The 21,922-nt window shown below is 42.8% G+C and overlaps 1 protein-coding gene across 32 annotated transcripts in view; it reads left to right on the forward strand.

Moving 5' to 3' along the window:
• Window positions 1-21,922, forward strand: part of LOC126983884 (receptor-type tyrosine-protein phosphatase F-like) — a 334,247-nt gene that overhangs the window by 105,238 nt on the left and 207,087 nt on the right. For 24 of the 32 annotated variants that reach the window (XR_007736281.1, XR_007736311.1, XM_050837047.1 and 21 more), the window contains one exon: window positions 783-1,006. The exons of the other annotated variants lie outside the window; for them this stretch is intronic. Coding sequence is in view for 22 of the 24 variants with exons in the window: in XM_050837047.1 (XP_050693004.1) it covers window positions 783-1,006 (224 nt within the window). In the remaining 2 variants the exon portion in view is untranslated. The remainder of the gene's footprint in view (window positions 1-782; window positions 1,007-21,922) is intronic. 32 annotated transcript variants of the gene reach the window in all.

Below are 21,922 nucleotides of genomic sequence, written 5' to 3' on the forward strand. Positions count from 1 at the left end.
GCCTCAGAAACCTGTGTGTCGGTGAGGAAGAGAAGATGAGGTTTAGAGGAGGAGAGATGATGTTCCACAGATTGAAAATTAGAACGAAGACCACGAATGTTGCAGAAATTGATATGGAGGAGGTTCGAGGAGTTATCAGGACACCTCTCAAGTCGGCAGCCAGAAGGGGAGTCCTCCCTGGGGGAATTTATGGTCCCCCAGGCAGGGACTCGAAGCAGTGTTGTTTTCGCCATTTTGAATTCTGAATTTTGGGAAAAGATGTGTGTGTTGTGTGAATGTAGTGTGGTGTAGAAAGAGAGAGGAACTGTCTTTAGAGAGCATGCTGAACTGCTCTCTGGTGTTGAGACAAAAGGGAAACAGTTAGTGAGGACATGGGAAGGGTCTTTGAAGGGCTTCAGCACTCTCGCTTCCCATATATCCTCACCAGGAGTAGCTCACGCCCGTTCGGTAGGGGTCTTCCTACCTACTCCTACTAGCGGATGGTCTACCAAAGCCTGTTATGTTGCAGGCAGGCCCTTATAGTGGTGCCATCTTGCTAGGCTCATAGTGGACCCCGGAGTTGATCTGTGATCCTCTTTTACAATAATTTAGAGTCCGGGTTGATAGGTAGTCTTCAGGACAGCATGTAAGTAGTTTTAGTCTATTCGGTGATAACTAAAAATTGTTAGCTTGTAGCGGCGGGCGTCTATTCTAACCATTAGCATTAAAGTATGGTGCGCATCATGACTCTGCTCCTCCTTCTAACATAGCAAAGGACAGGTGACTCCACTTATGCTTTACAGAACCTGGGAATGTGACTAATCTGCGAATGGAGGTTGCAAACGGGACTTCCCTGCTGGTGACTTGGGATTACACCGAAGGCAGCCCCCTTGATGGAGAGCTTGAGTCCTTCAAAGTGTCCTGGGGAGTACAAGGAGAGGCCACAGGACGGAAACAGCAAACAGTGGGACTACTGAAGACATTTCTTATAAACCACCTTCAACCCAACACTTCATACACCATCAAGGTTAGTGTTTAATAACCTAGTTGTGGTATACAGGACAGGAGCTACGCTGGCACTGTCTCGTCTCTATCTACTATATTTCAACTTGGGCTTAAATTCATGAATCGCCTTTGCGTGAACCACATCTTTTCCAGGCCGTTCCAGGCCTCCACCACTCTCTGTGGGAAGCTGTTCTTTATGTCTCTATTACAGGGTTCCTTTTTCATCTACCTTCCATGGCCTCTTGATTCTCTTGTATCCCACTTTGTTAGATAATCTCTGTCCACTTTTTCCATCCCACTCAGCACCCTATATACCGCGATCAAATCTCCTCTCTCCCTCCTCTGTTCCAGTGTCGGTAGGGTCAGCTGCTTCAATCTCTCTTCGTATGTTAAATCTTTTACTCCTGGAACCAGGTTTGTTGCTGCGCTTTGAATCCTCTCTACTTTCCTTTTATTTGTCATTGTACTCGGCGACCATTCAATTGCAGGGTATTCCAGTCTTGGACGTATCATGGTTACAATCGGTTTCTCCATCATTTCCTCATCCAGATATTGAAAAGCAACTTTTATGTTTCTCATCAGGTTGTACGTCCCACTTACAATTATAAGACAAATTGTCTGATACAGTTACTGTGTGCGTGTGTGTGTGTGTGTGTGTGTGTGTGTATTTACCTATTACTGTTTACCTCTTTGTAGTATACATGGTCCTAAGCTAATGCTCAAACAGTCATGTCTCTCACTCTATATTTGTCCAGCTTTCCCTCCATTTTATGGACACTGTCCGCTTCAACAATTGCTTCATTAATCAGTTCCATGTATCCACACTGCAGTATGGAAAACTGTATTTTTTTTGTATCTTTCAAACAAGTCCCCTTTCTCAGTTTCTTACTATGTCTTCTTAGCTGTCTCCCCTCTTCTGTCTTGAGCAAATAATTTATATCCAACGCATCCATTCTACTTGTATTCCTGTACAACGCTATCAAGTCTCCTCTTTCTCTTCTTTCTTCGAGTGTTGGTAGGACCAGCTCATCCAACCAAAGTTCGTATGACAGGTTTGATAGTTCTGGTATCATCTTGGTTGAAATCCTTTGGATCCTTTCGAGTTTCCTTATATCCTTTTTCCTGTGTAGTGACCAGACAGCCACTGCATACTCTAGCCTTGGGCTAATCAATGTTGTTATCATTTTCTTCATCAAGTCCAACTAGTGAAACGCCACTCTAATATTTTGTAGCAAACTGTTTCTCCGAACATCTTATGTCTGTGCTTCTCAAGTGTCCGTGTATCTTGTTGCTTTATGTTATCTAAGTATTTTTCTTCACTCACTGGTTCAATGATTGTTCCTCCCATCCTATACACTCCACACGGTCTATTTTTACTTTTCCCATTTTCATTGTGTGACATTAAATTTTCTTTTCGTTAAACTCCATTTCCCATTCTTTATCCCATTCATGTATCTCATTTTAATTTTCCTGCAGCCTATTACAGTCATCTTTATCTTTTTTTTTTCTAAACAGTTTAATACCATCTGCAAACATATTCATATAACTCTTTACTTTTTTTCCGGCATGTCATTTACATATATTAAAAACAATGTTGGCGCTAACACTGATCCCTGTGGCACTCCACTTGTGACCTTTCTCCAATCCGATTTTTCATCTGTGAACATGATTCTCATTTCCCTGTTTGTTAGGTAAGTTTTCATCCATTCTGTAATTTTTCCCCTAATCCTCTTCTATGTTCTAATTTCCACAGTAATCTTGTGTGTGGAACTTTCTGGAAAGATTTTTTTAGGTCCAAAAATATGCAGTCTTCCTATACGCCTCCTCCTGTACCATATTTATTACTCTCGGATAAACACATATTAGATTTGTGACACAAGATTTACCTTGTCTGAATCCAAATTAACTTTCATTTATTATCTTCTCTCTTTCCAGATGGTCCACCCACTTTCTTTTAATTATCTTATCACACAGTTTGCACATAACACTTGTTAGGGAAACCGGTCTATACTTCAGAGGCTCTTGTCTATTTCTGCTCATATAGTGATACCACATGCTTCCTCTTCCTGTCATGAATTGGTTCTAATAACTGTTCATTGCACTCTTTCAGTACTTGGCCTGATTTTTCATCTGGACCCATTGCCTTCCTACCACCTAGTGATTTCAATACCCCTAGTATCTCTTCTTTATCCAGTTTTATGTTTTCCATTCTTTTGACACTTCTCTCATCTCTCTTTAATTTTTTCTCTTGGGTAAATACTTTCTCAAAGATTTCACTTAGTATTGAACAGATTTCCTTTGAATCCTCATAGACTTGGTCACCCACTTTGATCGTATTCACAGCTGCTTTTTTTCCTTATTTTTGTTTTTGTTTTTATGTCTATACAAAAAGTTTTGGGTCTCCTTACATTTTCTATTATATTCTTTTCATATTTTATTCCTTCTTCTCTCCTCACTTTAGTATAATAATTTCTAGCTTGTCTACAGCTTTCCCTATTAATGGCATTCCTTCTCCTTTTTCTTAAATTGCTTCATGCTTTACCTTTATTTTTCTTTGCTCCCAGAACTCTTTTTTTTCCCTCTGTAATAAAGGAAATAGTTGGCTACCTACTTTACTACACCTTCATTATAAGTTTTAAGGAAGTTTTGTTGTATTTTTCTCCGCTTTTTCATTTCTGACCAATTTATACTTTTAAACAAAGCCCTCAAATCATTCTACCTAGATTTATTGTAATTTCGTTTTTTCTCCTTGTGGTTCTCTAATCCAATCACTTCACATTCTCCGTCAATTTCTATTTGTAATACTTCATGGTCACTTTTTCCCAGTGGACACTCGTGTTGCACTTCACTTAACAAGTCTATTCCTTTGGTGAAAATTAAGTCCTATCTTTCTGGTTGTTCACTCTGCTCCGAGCGTCTTAGAGTCCTGATCCCGCCTTACGTGACCTCACTTGCTTCTTGCCATCATCCTCGTGGATTGGGGTACAGTGTTCAAGGCGTCTTCTGTACTCGCTGCCTGTTGTAAAGTGTTGCCTATCGAATTGGCGAGCCTGTTGTGTGCTGAGTGTCAAGTGCTGTTTGCTGAGTGCTGTGCCATACGCTGTTGTTGTTGAGTATTGGGTGAACGAATTGTGGTTCGCTGAAAGGATACATTTTTGGTTTAAGTTTACTACCTTTCTACCTGTTATCTACCTTCTCGTAGTGTTCTGTGTACATATATACACACTTACATACAACATTAGTGTTACATTCTTTCTCTTTCCGTGCTAGATATTGAATATTTGCACATCTCAAGTGGCAACACTGCGCCGCTCTCTCACACTCCTGCGGAACTGACGGCCATAGTGTTAGACTTCCCCATTCCCATCCCATCCCCATCCCTTACCCATGGCCATAACCCGTAGTGTAAAGCGTCCCCATGTGGTTGGGGTTGCTTTACGTTACCCCGTGAGAGTGCGGATGGGGTGGGAAAAGTGTTGACTCCGAGGGGGCAGAGAGCAGGACATCTTCGGCTTTTCCTTCGTATATTTCAAGAGTAAATAGTGTTCTATTTGTTATTATAGAAGGGCATATATTGAAAAGTATCAGAATAATCTTATGACTGATATTATATCGCAAACTTTGCTAAAGTTAATATATATTTTTTTAGTTTGTAAAGTCTGTGGTGTTTCCATTTGATTGTAAACGTACAGTTATTCCTGAATATTCATTTATAATTGTCCACAAGAATGGCAAAAGACAGCAGATTGATGACTAAATATGGCATTATTATGGGAATACTTAACATATACCATAAAAAATAGCATTTCTTGGGCACCACCTTGATTTAAGACAAAAATGCCATAAATGAAACGACCTGGTAACCCCGGTGTGGCTGCCCGGATGTGTGTGACGAGTCATGGATACCAACCTGTCTCATAAATTAACTTACCCGCGTTACTTGTTATTTACTTGTAGATCAACAACGCTATTGCTTTGTTTTATGATATATAATGTATATGAATACAATGGCGTGTAAAAAAATGTATTATTTATTTCGTTTTCTGTAATTATTGGTTTGAAAGTGCTGCCAACATTATTATGACGTGCGGATTGGTCCCTCATATCTGTCCCGGGGACGGGAAGGTGACGCGGCGGTTTGTCCATATCTCAGTCCCGTGTATGGGGATGGGGACGGAAAGGGAATGGGGAAGACTAACACTATGGCCGTGAGAGACCTGACCCTATTCCCTCGAGGTTTCCAAGTAGCTTAATCCTCTTTGACTCCTACTGAATCTTATAATTATCCCTCACCTGCTTCTCTCTCTCTCTCTCTCTCTCTCTCTCTCTCTCTCTCTCTCTCTCTCTCTCTCTCCGTATTCAATATGTCCTTCCGACAAGGCATCGTCCCTTCGGATTGGAAAAAGGCTAACGTGACACCAAGTTTTAAGAAAGGAGATAAAAAAATACCAGGTAATTACAGATCCATTAGTCTAACTTCAGTTGTAGGTAAGCTACTTGAGAGCATAATTAGAGACAAAATTGTGAGTTACCTTGGAAGCCACTCATTAATTGGGGATTCACAACATGGCTTCCGTAACAAAAGATCCTGCCTATCAAACCTATTGACCTTTTATAACGACCTCTTCTCAGTTTATGACGTAACCAAATCATTGGACATAGTCTATCTTGATTTCCAGAAAGCGTTTGATAAAGTCCCACGTCATAAATTACTTTATAAATTAAAGCATATAGGTATTGGCGGTCAAGTAAACCAATGGATCGCGAATTGGTTGAGCAGCAGACAACAAAGAGTAGTGATTGACGGATTTAATTCAGAGTGGGCGCCGGTCACTAGTGGCGTCCCTCAGGGCTCGGGTCTTGGCACAGTGCTCTTCATTATTTACATCAACGATGTGGAAGTTGGACTTAATAATCGCATTAGTAAATTTGCAGACGGCACAAAGATTGGTAACTCTGTTCTCACTGACGAAGACAGGCAAAGCCTCCAAGGGGATTTGCACAAAATTTCAGCTTGGTCGGATAGATGGGAGATGTCCTTCAGCGTAGACAAGTGCCAGGTCAATGCGTTTAATGCGTTAAGGACTTGGGGGTCAAAATCGCGTCGAACCTCAAATTCTCACAGCAATGCATCGATGCAGCAAATGAAGCGAACATAATGTTGGGCTTCATTAAAAGAAACTTTATATTCAAGAATAAAGATGTAATACTTCCGCTCTACAATAGTTTAGTCAGACCCCACTTGGAATTTGCGGTACAGTTTTGGTCTCCCCACCATGCAAAGGACATTGCTAAATTAGGTGTTCAGCGTCGGGCAACAAAAATTATCCCTTTCTTGCGCAACAAATCCTACGAAGAAAGGCTTTCCATCCTTAACATGTTCTCGCCTGAGAAACGTCGCCTCCGAGGAAAACTGATAGAATGTTTTAAAATACTTAATGGTTTCACGAATGTAGACAGATCAAAATTGTTTATGATCGATGACACTTTGCGAACGAGGAACAATGGCATAAAACTCAAATGTAGACAAGTAAATTCAGACTGCACCAAATTTTTCTTCACTAACGTTGTAGTGCGAGAATGGAATAAGCTCCCACCTTCAGTGCTCCAGTGTAACACGATTGACTCCTTTAAAAACAAGTTGGACCGTCACTTCCTTTAACTTAACATTAACTAGAGTAGAAATGTAACGTTTTGGAGCCATCTGATTAATGTAGAATCACTTAGGTTTAAGGACAGTCCACCTAGTCTGGACCATGGGGTCTGTGTGGTCTGATATTCTATGTAAATCTATGTAAATCTCTCGCAACCTCCCTCCCTCTCCCTCGCTTTCTCTCTGTATTTCGCTTTCTCCCTCCCCCCCCCCCCTCTCTCTCTCTCTCTCTCTCTCTCTCTTTATTTATTTAAACACATATTGAGTACATTAGTACACGGCAATATCATTTTCCTAAGCTATTCAAAAGCTTCTGCCGAGACTACAATTATATACATGTTTACAATTATTTACAAGCGTTTACATTTACGCTTTTACGGTGGGTGTAGGAGTAGCCACCTATGGGACGCAACCTTCATCTGATGAGTGGACAGTTGTGTCACGTCCATATCAGCAGTGAGGTTGTTCCACCACACCACCGCTGCGATGGAGAAGGCACGTTGGTGATTGCTGGAGCGGGCCATTGGCACTTCCAGGAGGGAGGCGTTGCTCAGCACCGTTCTCGTGCTGCGCTCAGACCTCCTCCAAGTAGTCTTCAGGTCCGTCAGGTGGCGGCACTTGGCCCACTTGTGCCTTGTGTAGCATCGTCTGGGAAGCGACTCGGCAGTGGTGCTCCAGGCTGTCCAGCTGGTTCGTGGCCGCTCCTGCCCTTCGCTCGTGTGGTTGTTGTTGTTGTTGTTGTCGCTGTCTCTCCCACTGGCTCGGTCGGTGGTGCTGGGTACCGTTGATGAGGCGTTCTGCCCTCCTGTGCACCTTGCCCAGCAGGTTGAGGTGGCAGCGGGCGCTGGCCATCCAGGTGAGCGGTGCATAGTCCATCACTGGACGGACTTGTGCCTTATGGAGGCTGTTCAGGCCTTCAGCGTGAAGGAGGTTCTTCATGCGGCGCAGGAGGTTCACCTTCTGGGAGGCTTTATGCGCCACCCTTTCAAGGTGACGGTCGAACCGCAGCTGAGTGTCCACCTTCACGCCTAGGATGTCGACGCTGGACTGCAGAGGGATGGTGTCGTTCCCAAATCTCAGCCTGCCCTGGAGTTGCCTCGCGTCCTCCCGAGAGCGTGATATTACCATGGCTTGGGTTTTGTCAGGGGCAAACCTGACTTGCCACCTTTTTCCCCACCTCTTTCTATCACGTCCTGGGCTTCCTCCCTTTTATATGCTCTGGAGAGGGTGCAGTAGTCGGGGTAGGCGCTTGCTGCCGGGATGATTTGCAGGAGGTCGTTAAAGTATATGTTCCACAGAATAGGTCCAAGGACGGACCCCTGTGGAACGGACCCCTCCACCGGGAAAGTGGTCGAGGTGCTTCCGTTGACTGCTACGCGGAGGCTCCTACATAACAGGTAGTTTGAAAGCAGGCGCAGCAGGTCCCCCGTGATGCCTAGTTGATGTAGCTTCGCCGTCAGACCGCGGTGCCAAACGGAGTCGAACGCGCCAGCTATGTCCAGGGCAATCACGAGAGAGGGGTGGCCGTCATCAAGGGTGTCATGCCAGGACTTTGAGAGGAGAAAGAGGTAGAGCGGCCCTTCAGAAAACCAAACTGATTCGGTGACTGCAGGTGGTTTTCCTTGAGGAAGGATGTCATTTGCTCCCCGATGATCCTCTCAAATAATTTGCTGATGATTGGGAGGAGTGATATTGGCCTGTAATTGCCTGGCTCAGACCTTGATTTTTTCTTGTGTACGGGTGTGACTCTGGCCTCCTTCCATTGTGCAGGCCACACCCCGGTCTGCAGGCATAGCCGGAAGATTTGGGCGAGGGGGCTGGTGAGCTCATCGGAGCATCGCCGCATAGGTGTGGACTCACGCTGTCAGGGCCTGGCGCCTTCCTGGTGTTAACGCCCCTCGGATGTCTCCTGACAGCATCTTCAGAGATTAGCACACTCTCTAGTCTTGAGGTGATGAGTTGGGGAGCTGTCTGTCTGGTTCCTGGGTTGTCATCTTTTGACTGAGATGACAGGCCAGCAGGTCAGCCTTTTCCCGGTTGGTGATGGCCAGGTCTCCATCAGGTTTCCTCAGGGGCGGGCTACGTTCCTGGGGTTAAGGCCTTGCTGTTCCTTCACCAGCCCCCACCACTGTTTCGGGTCGGTTTGGTTAGAGGACAGCCTTCTCCTCCTGTCGGCATCCCACCTTACTTTTGCCCACTTTGCTGTCCTCGTCATATTTTTGCAGGCTCGTCTGTGTTGGGCCTTATTTTCCTGTGTGGGGTGTCTTTTGTATCGTGTCCAAGCCTTATGTTTCCTTTCGGCTGCAACACGGCACTTGTACCCGAACCAGGGCTGGTCTTTTGGGCTGGTTGAGTAGGTGCGGTGGGGGACATGTTGCTGCTGGACGGTGTTGAGGACAGTGGTGAGGGCGGAGACGTCATGCTGTGGGTCACCGTTTCTGACTGTGCCCCATGCAGTCGCTGCTAGGGCCTGCCTTGCAACCGTCCAGTCTCTCTCTCTCTCTCTCTCTCTCTCTCTCTCTCTCTCTCTCTCTCTCTTTAACCGTGATCCCGCAAGTACCACCACCTCTATTACCAAGCCTCTAGATAAATTAAAAATCCTTAGTTTCAATGCGCGTAGCCTTAGGAACAAATTTGATGAACTGAGATGTCTTGCTCTAACAGAAAATTTTGACATAATTGCTATAACCGAAACATTTATCGACACCACAAATATTGATTTAAGTTCCGAATACAACATAGATGGCTGCAGACTCTTCAACAAAGATCGTGTAAACCGTAGAGGCGGTGCCGTCGCCCTTTTTGTCAAAAGCTATTTGCAACCCACTGACAAAACACCAAGAAACAGTAACGTTGAACATTTGTGCGTACGAGTAAACATTGCAAAAGTCAATTTAAATATATGTGTCACCTACAGACCTCCCGGGCAATCACTCGATGACGACCTTGAAATGTACACCGTCTTAAGGCAGTCACTTAATAACAACGACTCACTGATATTAGGAGACTTTAACCTCCCCCATATCGACTGGGCGACACTGTCAGGTACAGAAGGCGAGTCACATAGAATGATCGAATTTCTAGAAGAAACTCGACAAAATAATATACTTGACCTTGTTATAACGACCCAAGATAACCTAGTCATTAATGTCACGGTAGGAGAACACCACGGTTCTTGCGATCATAAATTAGTGCGCGTCGACATTAGAGCTCAATCATCAGTGACTGAAAATAAAGTAAAGGTGCCCAATTTCAAAAGAGCTAACTTCGTAGAAATCCGACAAAAACTAACAGAAATACAACTATCAGATGACGGCAACGTAGAGGAAGCCTGGCTAAGCTTTAAAAATCACTTACTCACTCAGCAGAACACATTCGTTCCCTTGTGCGAGAAGCGAATTAACACTAATAAAAGCCCACCGTGGTTTAATAGCGAAATTAAGCAATCAGTCAATGAGAGAAAATTGTTTTACAGGTTAAAGAAAGAACAAAGCACGCCCGAAAATATTAGACTTTATAATGATGCCAGGCGACGAGTAAAAAGACTAGTTTGTCAGGCAAAGCGTAGATATGAAGAAAATATTGCAGCCAACTGTAAAAATAATCCGAAATCTTTCTTCAGTTACATAAACAACAGAAAGGCGATCAAAAGTGGTATTGGACCTTTAACAGACAGCGACGGTGCACTAGTGACTGACAGCCAACACATTGCAAACCTCTTAAACAATTACTTTTCCTCGGTGTTTAATACTAAGTCTTCCTCTCGCTACCAACAACGCCAGTACTATTGTAAATCTTGAGCATGCATTGCTTAATTTTGAAATAACAACCGATGAAGTCCTTAAAGCTCTCCATTCACTTAAAACAAATAAAAGTCCCGGACCCGACAAAGTATATCCTATACTGCTTAAAGAAACAAAGAGCGAAATACTCTCCTCCCTCACTACCGTATTCAATATGTCCTTGCGACAAGGCATCGTCCCTTCGGATTGGAAAAAGGCTAACGTGACACCGATTTTTCAGAAAGGAGACGAAAAAATACCAGGTAACTACCGACCCATTAGTCTAACTTCAATTGTAGGTAAGCTACTCGAGAGCATAATTAGAGACAAAATTGTGAGTTACCTCGAAAGCCACTCATTAATTGGGGATTCACAACATGGCTTCCGTAACAAAAGATCCTGCCTGTCAAACCTACTGACCTTTTATAACGATCTCTTCTCAGTTTATGACGTAACCAAATCATTGGACGTAGTCTATCTTGATTTCCAGAAAGCGTTTGATAAAGTCCCACATCATAAATTACTTTACAAATTAAAGGAAATAGGTATTGACGGTCAAGTAAACCAATGGATCGCGAATTGGTTGAGCAGCAGACAACAAAGAGTAGTGATTGACGGATTTAATTCAGAGTTGGCGCTGGTCACTAGTGGCGTCCCTCAGGGCTCGGTTCTTGGCCCAGTGCTCTTCATTATTTACATCAACGATGTGGATGTTGGACTCAATAATCGCATTAGTAAATTTGCAGACGACACAAAGACTGGTAACTCGGTTCTCACTGACGAAGACAGGCAAAGCCTCCAAGAGGATTTGCACAAAATTTCAGCTTGGTCGGATAAATGGGAGATGCCCTATAACGTAGACAAGTGCCAGGTCCTTCAAGTTGGAACAAAAAATAAGAATCCCTTCCTTTCGCAACAAATCCTACGAAGAAAGGCTTTCCACCCTTAACATGTTCTCTCTTGAGAAACGTCGCCTCCGAGGAAAACTGATCGAATGTTTTAAAATACTTAATGGTTTCACGAATGTAGACAGAACAAAATTGTTTATGATCGATGACACTTTGCGAACGAGGAACAATGGCATAAAACTCAAATGTAGACAAGTAAATTCAGACTGCACCAAATTTTTCTTCACCAACGTTGTAGTGCGAGAATGGAATAAGCTCCCACCGTCAGTGGTCCAGTGTAACACGATTGACTCCTTTAAAAACAAGCTCGACCGTCACTTCCTTGAACTTAATATTAACTAGAGTTGAAATGCAACGTTTTGGAGCCTTCTGATTAATGTAAAATCACTTAGGTTTAAAGACAGACCACCTAGTCTGGACCATGGGGTCTGTGTGGTCTGATTTTCTATGTAATTCTATGTTAGTCTATGTAATTCTCTCTCTCTCTCTCTCTCTCTCTCTCTCTCTCTCTTGTGCGCGGCCTCATCGCCTGACCTGACGTTAAAGCTAACCTCACTTTTATTTTCGTTTGTTTTCCCAGATTCATAGACAAATGGCGCTCAAGAAATGCTCATCGTGCTACTAAAAAAATTAAACCCATTTGCAAGATTTGCATGATTTGCCTGATGAGATAGCAAATGGAAACCAGTCTTCTTGAGCAGGACGAGAGGCTGCAAGCTGGCCAGAAGATCATTGAATTAACCCATACTGTTGAAACCTTGCAAGAATTTCTCCAATGCAACATCGCCGTACCTGCTACCACTGTCGCCCCATCACCCGCCACGCCTGCTCTTCAGGTCCCGCCACTAAACTGAAGGTGTCTTGGCACAGGGGAGTTGCTTTAACAGATTTGCAATACTAGAAGAGGAGGAAGAGGAGCAGAGCACTTTCTTGGTTGGAGACTCTATGATTTGCCAACAGGTAGTTGAATTCTGTGAAATAATCCCCCGTCGTAGGCGTAAATATTGTTATCCTGGAGCTGGAGTTGACGACATCACAGCTGCCCTGGACGAGGTCTCCGCTGAGGCTTCTCATGACTCTTTTTGTTCTCCTTGCAGGTACGAACGACGTCTGCAAGACCCGGTCGGAGGAACTGCTGGATAAGTACCGTAGGCTTATCCAGAAGTACAAGACTTAATCCCCTAGTATTGTAATTTCAGGAATCCTTCGTCGAATGTCGTAGGAGAACGACTCTTTCAGCATGGCCTTCTGCCTTAACAACCGGTTACAGACTTTGCAGGGAGCTTGACGTCGAATTCTTTAACGCCTGGGACAATTTCTACGGCCAGGGTGAGCTCTTTCAAAGGGACGGACTCCACCTGTCTCCTGTCGGAGCAGCCAGATTCGGAAGGCTCCTTAACGATGCAGTACGTGACATCCGAACAAAAAACTGCTCTCGGACGCGTCTCTCCACCCACCCTGTGTAAACAGATGGCATGCAACACAACCAACGTCAAATCGTGAACCCGCAAGTAACACCACCTCCATGCATTAATAAACCTCAAGATAATATAAAAGTCCTAAGTTTCAATGTACGTAGTCTAAGAAACAAGTTGGATAAATTGAGATGTCTTGTTTCAACATAAAATTTTGACGTAATTGCTATAACCAAAACAGTTATTGATACTACAATTATTGATTTAAGTTCAGAATACAACATAGATGGTTACAGACTCTTCAGCAAAGATCGTGTCAACCGTGGTGTCGCCCTTTACGCCAAAATCTATTTGCAACCCACTGACAAAACACAAAGAAACAGTAACGTTTAACATTTGTGCGTGCGAGTAAATATTGTAAAAATTAATCTGAATATATCCGTCACCAACAGGCCTCCGGGGCAATCACTCGAAGATGATGTTGAGATGTGCAGTTTTAAGGCAGTCACTTAATATCAGCGATTCATTGATACTAGGAGATTTTAATCTCCCTCATAATTGACTGGGCGACACTGTCGGATACAAAAGGAGAATCACATAGAATAATCGAATTTTTAGAATATGATTACCTTAGTCAAAGAGTTATTAAGCCAACTCTACAAAATAACATACTAGACCTTGATATAGTGACCCAAGATAACCTAGTCAGTAATGTTACGGTAGGAGAAGACCTCTGTTCTTGCGATCATAAATTAGTGCGAGTCGACATTTGAGCTCAAACAACAGTGGCTGAAAATAAAGTAATGGTGCCCAATTTCAAAAGACCACATTTCGTAGAAATCCGACAAAAAATAACAGAAATACACCCAACGTAGAGGAAGCCTGGTTAAACTTTACAAATCATTTACTCATTCAGCAGAACACATTTGTCCCATTTTGGGAGAAGCGAAGTAACACTAATAAAAGTCCACCTGGATCAATAGGGAAATGAAACATTCGGTTAAGGAGATAATATTGTCTTAAAGGATTAAAGAAAGAGCAGAACACGTCTGAAAACATTAGACCTTAACATGAAGCCAGGCGGCGAGTAAAAAGATTTGTATGTGAGGCACAGCGTAGATATGAAGAAAACATTGCAGTCAACTATAAAAGTTATATAAACAACAGGAAGGCGATCAGAAGTGGTGCTAGACCCCAAACAGTAACTCTGATTTAGTGACTGAAAGCAAACACGTTGCGAACTTGCTAAACAATTATTTTTCCTCGGTGCTTAGTACAAGCAGTCTGCTCACCTCTACTAGCAGTACCAGCGACGACAATAGTACTAACGTAAATCTCATTCATGAATTGTCTAACTTAGTAATAACTACCGATGGAATCCTAAATGCTCTCCAGTCCCTTAAAATCAATAAAAGTCCCGGACCTCACAAAGTATATCCTAATAAAGAAACAAAGAGCGAAATACTCTCATCTCTCACAAGCGTATTCAATATGTCCTTGCGACAAGGCATCATCCCTTCGGATTGGAAAGAGGCTAACGTGACACCGATTTTTAAGAAAGAAGAAAAAAAAAAAAAACGGGTAATTACAGGCCCATTAGTCTAACTTCATTTGTAGGTAAGCTACTTCAGAGCATAATTAGAGACAAATTCTGAGTTACCTTGAAAGTCACTCATTAATTAAAGATTCACAACATGGCTTCCGTAAAAAGAGATCCTGACTAACAAACCTACTGATCTTTTATTACGACCTCTTCTCAGTTTATGACGTAGTCTATATTGATTTTCTGAAAGCATTTGATAAAGTTCCACACCATAAATTGCTTTATTAACCCGGTAGCAGCGACGGGCCAAATTTGTGGCTTTACCGTGTACAAGCGACGGGTCAAAAATTTTTTATGAACCCCCCCCCCAAAATATATGATGAAACTGATGATCAAATGCGTTGGTTGGTACTATATTGAAATGGTTTTGGTTTGATTGATTTTTTTTTTTTTTTTGAGGGGCCTTTTGAGGGGGCCTGATTGATACATGATTTCCCGGTTAATTAAAGCAATTAGGTATTGACGGCCAAGTACACCAATGGATCGCGAATTGGTTGAGCAACAGACAACAAAGAGTGGTGATAGACGGATTTAACTGAGTGCATGGGCTCTTGCCACTAGTGGCGTAAGTCAGGGTTCGGTTCTTAGCCCAGTGCTGTTCATTATTTACATCTATGATGTGGACGTTGGAATAAATAACCTCATTAGTAAAACTGCAGACGGCACAAAGATTGGTAACTCGGTTCTCGCTGACGAAGACAGACAAAGCCTCCAAGAAGATTTGCAGAAAATTTCACCTTGGTCTGATAGATTACGAAATGCGTGGCGTTAATCTCAAAAGCGTTCAATGCAAATAAAGGAAACGGAATGCTTGGCTTCATTATGATAAACTTTTTATCAAAAAATAAGGAAGTAACACTTCCGCTTTACAATAGTTTAGTCAGACCCCGCTTGGAATATGCGGTACAGTTTTGGTCTCCCCACCATGCAAAGGACATTTCTAAATTAGAAGGTGTTCAACGTCGGGCAACAAAAAAATGATCCCTTCCCTGCGCAACAAACCTTACGACGAGTCTCTCAACCCTTAACATGTTCTCTCTTGAGAAACGTCGCCTCTGAGAGGGAAACTGATCGAATGTTTTAAAATACTTAATGGCTTTACGTATGTGGACAAATTAAAATTGTTTATGGTCGATGACACTTTGCAAACGAGAAATAATGGCACAAAACTTAAATATAAACAAGTAAATTCAGACTGCACCAAATTTTCCTTCACCAACGTTGTAGTGCGAGAATGGAATAAGCTCCCGTCTTCAGTGGTCCAGTGCAACACGATTGACTCCTTTAAAACAAGCTCGACCGACACTAACTTCAACTTCATAATAACTAAATAGAAATGCAAAGTTTTGGAGTTATCTGATTAATGTAGAATCAATTAGGTTTAAGGACAGATCACCTAGTCAGGACCATGGGGTCTGTGTGGCCTGAATTTCTATGTACATCTATGTTAATCTCTAAATCTCGTATCTTCCCTTACCCACTGCGTCATGAAGTTTTCTGTGGCCAATTATAATACCTTAGTTCCGCATGTATTTTCTTCACCTTCCACTTGAAATTTTTCCCATTTGACATTCTTACAGTTGAAGTCTCCTACTTAGAATTACATTTTTGCTATTTTTAATAATATCCTTTAATGCTTTACTTGTACCCTCTAACAGGTTGTTATAAGCTTCATTAGTCCAGCTTGCTGTGTGTGGGGCATATATGTCATCATTAGTGTCAGTTTTTCACGGCATTTCGACTGCAATAGAACAATTAAAAGTTTTGTATTTTCTGGTCCTATTCTCACTTTAATCACCTTTAAATCTGTTTTGGTCCCTCCACCACTCTTCCCTGTTCTGACTTTTCCATACATATTGGAGTTGCACTCCCCTTTTTCCATAATTTCTGTACTTTCTGCTAGTTTTGCGTCAGTGATGCACATTGCGTCTGGCTTAATTTTGTTCAGGTAGTCTTTTAATTCTAGCTTTAAGTCCGTCGACATTTGTGTACGTTAACCTAATCTTTTTCGTTCCCTTCTCTTCCCTATTGTTGTTGCTTTTTCCTTGTTCTCCTCTTTCCTTTTCCGGATCCACTACTTCACCACTCAGTCGTTTTGTACTCTCCCAAAAAACTCTTTCTGACTCTGTTCTTTCTTCATTATTGTGCTTTGCTTTGTTCACAATTTCTCTCATCTTAACTCTTTCCTCTATGCTCATATTTTTCCCTATGTATGTTTTTTTATATTGTTCAGTTCCTTTTAGTATTTCACTTAGACTTATAATCATCTTGGCTGCCATTTGTGACTTCAACCTCAGCATAATTGGCCTATTTTTCCCTTCCTCATATTTTCCTTGTCTTGTCACCTCGTCCACATCCTTTGTCAGCCTTCCGGCTTGCATTATTCGGAACTGTATACTAGCTCGGTCCCATACCCACAATCAGCCAATCAACAGTCAGATGAGTCAGCCAGACCGAGCCAGTCACGACGCAGGAAGGGCTTGGACAATGACGTCATAGTTTCTATGTAACAAATATATGAAATCAATATATTGTTGCCTTATTATGAACAACAGTGTGTGAGTAGCAAAAGTCCAAAAAGGAGTAGTAGAAAAATACTTTTTAATGCATTTCCTTAAGGTGGAAAGTCATTTTTACGGTTGAAATTTTTTTTTTTTGAAAATTTCCATATGAACTTGCGCGGCTCGTGCGGAGGTACTGCGCCGCACTGCCAAGCGTTAGGGCGTCATGGTGGCCTTTAATGAAATACCTACTACCCTACGCACGGGGGATTTAAATATATATACTGTCACTTCTCTTTGTGTATCTTCTATTTGCATCCTCTTTTTCCGATTTTTTTCGTGATTATATGTAATTATGGTATGATAGTCTCTCCACATCTCCACGCGAGAAGAGTGAGTGAGTAGCGGGGAGGCAGATGGATTTTGCATTGGCATTTGATCACATCAATCAAATCTCTGGTTGCTGGGTCACTTTCACCGACAGCAGGAATTGGAATACCATCTTGTATCCTCCACCCAAACTGCGTGATGTTCTTGGAATAATCTGGTGGAGAATGCTGATCAACCGCCTTTCAGAGTATCATCTGCAAATGGGCTCTCAATCCATGGAGTAGCAGACTTGGAGAAGTGGGAGGTTATGCTTTTACTTTCGGACTCTTCTTGTTTTTGGTATATATTCGGAATCGTGCGGCTTCCATTGATGTGTCTGGTACCTGGCCGTATAATTAAACAAAGAAAGGCTTGACTGCGTTCATGAGATCTGCTCTTGAAATGTCCACCTTTCCAAGAACGTCATCCAGACCTCGAAAGTCACCCGCAAGCATGGTGTTCAGTGCTGTGATTTTGCCTTTATCGTGAGGATAAGATGTTGTATCACATCCACTGAGCGCATGCATGCCAAGCAGTTGCAAAGACTTGTTCACCAAATGGTTGCAGGTAGCATTGATGTCCAGCACAGATCTGTCCCATCGTTCCATCTGGACTTTGCAATCCAACTCTAGCCGGTACACCCAGTATACCAAAAGGATGAAGACATCTGTGTCATCGCTTATAACTCGGATAACCTCAGTTCTGCACCTGGCAGCTTCAAGAACGTACGAGACAATGTGATGTCTGCCTCATCATGCTTAAAAGCACTGTGCTCTTTGACTATCAAATGTCGTGTTCTCGCCCAGGTTAAAAGAAAACAGCACACTGACCAGCCTTCGATTGTTGATTTTGCTTTTGAGCAAAACGTCCCTCTTGGGAAGACTGTTTGTGATGTTGAGCTCGAATTCAATGGGCTCAACCCCAACTCGTCGTTTTCGCTCATGATCTTTTGCAGATCCGTCTTCATATTTATCAAAAACGACAACCTTTTCACACCCAACAGGGTACTGAGCCAGACAGTGTTTGATAGATTCTATCAAATCAGATGGGCTCCCTCTATGCGGCCACACAATGTGATACAACGATGTTCGATGGTTGAGGAGTCATGTCAACTGTACCGAGACGTTGGACTAGCTTGGATTTGTTCGATTTTCTCAGGCAGCCATATTCGTCGATGAGCGATGGTGGTACGCCACACATCTCGTAGTTGAAGAGTGCCTCAAGACGTAGGTCCCTGCGCTGTCCAATTAACAGTAAACGCAGGAATAAGTTCTCAAGATCAATCACTGGTTTGCTGGTCATGTTCCTTGAACGTTTTTTTGGCTTCATAGTCTTTATGGGACTGCTGATGGAATTGTGTAATCCATCTGGTAGTCCAGAGATGAGGTTTTGCTGCATCTGCTCTCCAACAAATTGTGCAGGTCACGTTTACTTCAGAAGAAGCCATTTGCCCAGTAACTGGGTTGTAGAGCTGTGCACGATGATCTTCTAGTGGATGTGGTTACTTTTTCACCTCTGCCAAAATCTTGTTGCGATCATCTGCATCCAGCAATCTTCGATGTCTCAACTCCTCCTTGTGCTGTTTTTGAGGTGTATTCGTACGATTCTCCCCATAGATATGATCTATACGGTCAGAAACATGTACAGAAATGGGAAATGAATCAATCCATTCCGACACAAGCTCCGAGGACAATGTCATACCCTTAAGGGCACCCTTGCCAATCTTCATAGCTGTTTGTTCACCAAACTGGTCTGCAGATACCGCATTCCAGTACCCTTCCTGATGCCGACAAACAAAACTACCAGAAAGAAGATCATTTTTGGCCTCGTCAGGAAGATCTCTGAGCTCGAGAAGATACTGTGTTAGGTATCTTGCGTACTGCGAGTGCCCAGCTGCAAAAAAGTACTTCATCATGCGTTGCAGAGTCAATTGCCGGAGATGGTACTTCCCTTCACGTTCTGAACGCTCAAACTGATGGACTAGGAGAGTGGGAATGAGGAAATTGTCAACCCAATGCTGACCAGTAGGATGCACTGGAACGGCTTCCAAGTACTCTGCTAACTGGTCGAAGGTCTTCAAGCCTGTTGCCAAAAATCGATGTAACAATGCAGCTGAGACACTCCGAAAAGCCCGGAGTGCTTTCGCCCAATCCTTGTCATTGAAGAAGCCAGTCAGCCCACCATATGCTGATGCCACATACACTTCAAGACCTGAACCTTTCATCAGCTTTTCAATACAGCCAACGAAGGACTGAATGATGTGCATACCTCCAGGATGAACTATTACATCTTGGAACTGATCTGGCTGATTCCAGCAAACAACTGCATATCGATGGAAATGTATACATATGTCATTCCCATGTCACGCATTGATTGCTGCATGTAAGTCAAAGTTGTGAGGACCATGTCCGGATGAGCCGGAGGTGCATCGATCAGAGGACTGAGCATGTAGATGCTGGCAGGGCAGAGAGCACCATTATCTCTAGTCCACTGATTGTTAAAGCCATTCCATTCCATGGCATCTTGTCCTTGGCTTAGACTGTTCAGCCACTGGGCATCCATTTCTTGGGCAGCAGCAAGATTGGACTATCTTGCACATGCATCGGTGTAAGCTATACCGTTAGTCTTACTTGCCACAATAAGAGGAGGTGTGACCTTCTTTGACCCGGTGGAGTGAAGTTGAACAGATCTGTTTGTACCAACCGTTTTAGCCTGTTTAGATGAGAGACGTGGTATTTCAAGTTTTCTAAGCCCAGGATATGCTTGCCCAACCTCTAGAATTCCAGCTGGATGAAACTGAAATTCTGTTTCCATGGTATGGGTCTCTCGCCGACCATTGGATGTTGATACCAGAAGGTCAAAGTTGTCGTACCAACCAAACACAAGGCCAACAGTTCGAAATAATCCCATGAGTTGGTGAAGTGTCTGAACATTTTCACTCACAAATTTGGCTGCGGATTTTCTATATCTAAGGACTTCCTCATACGAGGCGGTGTAGCCATGTGCATGCAGGGTTTTTAGGTCACTGCTGCCAAACTTATGATGGAGTTTCACTCCGAGGCCTAGAGTTATTTGATTGTTTGATTTGGTGATGTGGCTTTGGATGGATTGAGAGACTTATCGATGCCTTCGTAGTTTCTCCATCGGACTCTAGTTTTGAGACCAACCTGAGCAATGTGGCACTTGTCTGTTCTTTGGTTTTTGTGAAGGTAAATTCACCAAGGTCGTACGTGTTTTTGTTTGGTGCGATTGCACCGGCTCCAGTTTGGATCTTTCTCACCAATAGATCTTCTCGATCTTCGTCAACCGTTTCTGTATTTGCAATTTTGAAGAGCTTCCCCATATGTTCTTGAAACCCAACAATAGATGCACATCCCTCAATGTTCAGTACTATTACTGAATCACCTAAATGTGCCACAAGCCTAGTAAACATCTGTCTTTGCGTTAGTTTACCACCGAAATTGGAATACATTTCATAAAGTTCCAATGATGTCAAAGTTGAATGCTTCCGATTTTCAATCATTTCCTGAATAACTGATTGCATCGCATTGTCTTCAAGCATCATAGTGTTGCCGCAACGAGCAGGAATCTTCCTGAACTTGTCATAGCATCGTTTATGATATTGCGCCTCAGCAACTCCAAGACCATGAACTTCATGACATCGAATTGAAACTTCTCTGCCCCATTCATTCACGATCGAGACAATAATCTAAAACTGTTGACTTGAGAGGACGAGCACCTGAAAGTCCCTTTCTTTCACACCGTAAGACCTTGTCCCATCGGTCGGGATGCTTAGGATCTACGTAATGCCAAACATGGCAGAGCACATACCAAACACTGCTGCTTGAAATCGAAATTTACCACCTGGGACCTTCTGATTCTACCACTCGGGGGTTCACACTCATTGCTTGACAAATCATCTTTTCGTTTCCTTGCCAAAAAATTTCCAACATGTCTCGAAGTGTACGAATAGTAACACCTCTTGTGGAGTTGGAGGGAAACGTCATCACCTTCCATGCCTACAACACCCTGTATCCTTGTTTTCTTTTCATCATCGTTCCGGTCTGTTGCTGATTCTAAAAGTTTTCGAACGGCTTGGACCTTAAATGTTAGAAGGGGCCCTGACTTTTCACACGACGGAAAGCAGCAGCTTGTTTGCCATGTTGACTTGCACTGACTGCACGCGCGAGACGAGACTGACTGAAAAAAAAAAAATGCCGTCAGTCGGGTTAATAATCAACGAATAATTTTTGCTGAATTAAATTATTCTTTGAACTTGAAAAAGGTTTTGTGACCGCAAATAAATAGTTCTGATAATTATTACTTGATGTATTTGTCAAATCTCAAGTTTGAATGCCGGCCATTTTGGATTTATTTCAAAATCATTTCATATGGAGCTTTTTTAAAGCGAAAATCACATTTCTGTTGGCACCGGCCTTGATAATGTATGGTTTGACACTAAAATCAAGTCTCAGTGTCCATTATTGACTAAGTTAGAGCCAATTCTCAATTTCGATGGCGGCCATTTTCAATTTTGCCCGTAATTTTTTTTGCTCAAGGTTGCCGTTTGGGCAACCAAGCTGAAATTAGTGTCTGGACACATACTAACCCAGAACAACAACAAAAAAAAAAAAACTTCAAGGGAAAGCACTTTGCAAGGTTGGATAATGGGAGGGATAGGACTGTCAAATCGACTACACGATCAAA

The sequence above is a fragment of the Eriocheir sinensis genome, chromosome 5 (assembly GCF_024679095.1).
Source record: "Eriocheir sinensis breed Jianghai 21 chromosome 5, ASM2467909v1, whole genome shotgun sequence".
Lineage (NCBI taxonomy): Eukaryota > Metazoa > Arthropoda > Malacostraca > Decapoda > Varunidae > Eriocheir > Eriocheir sinensis.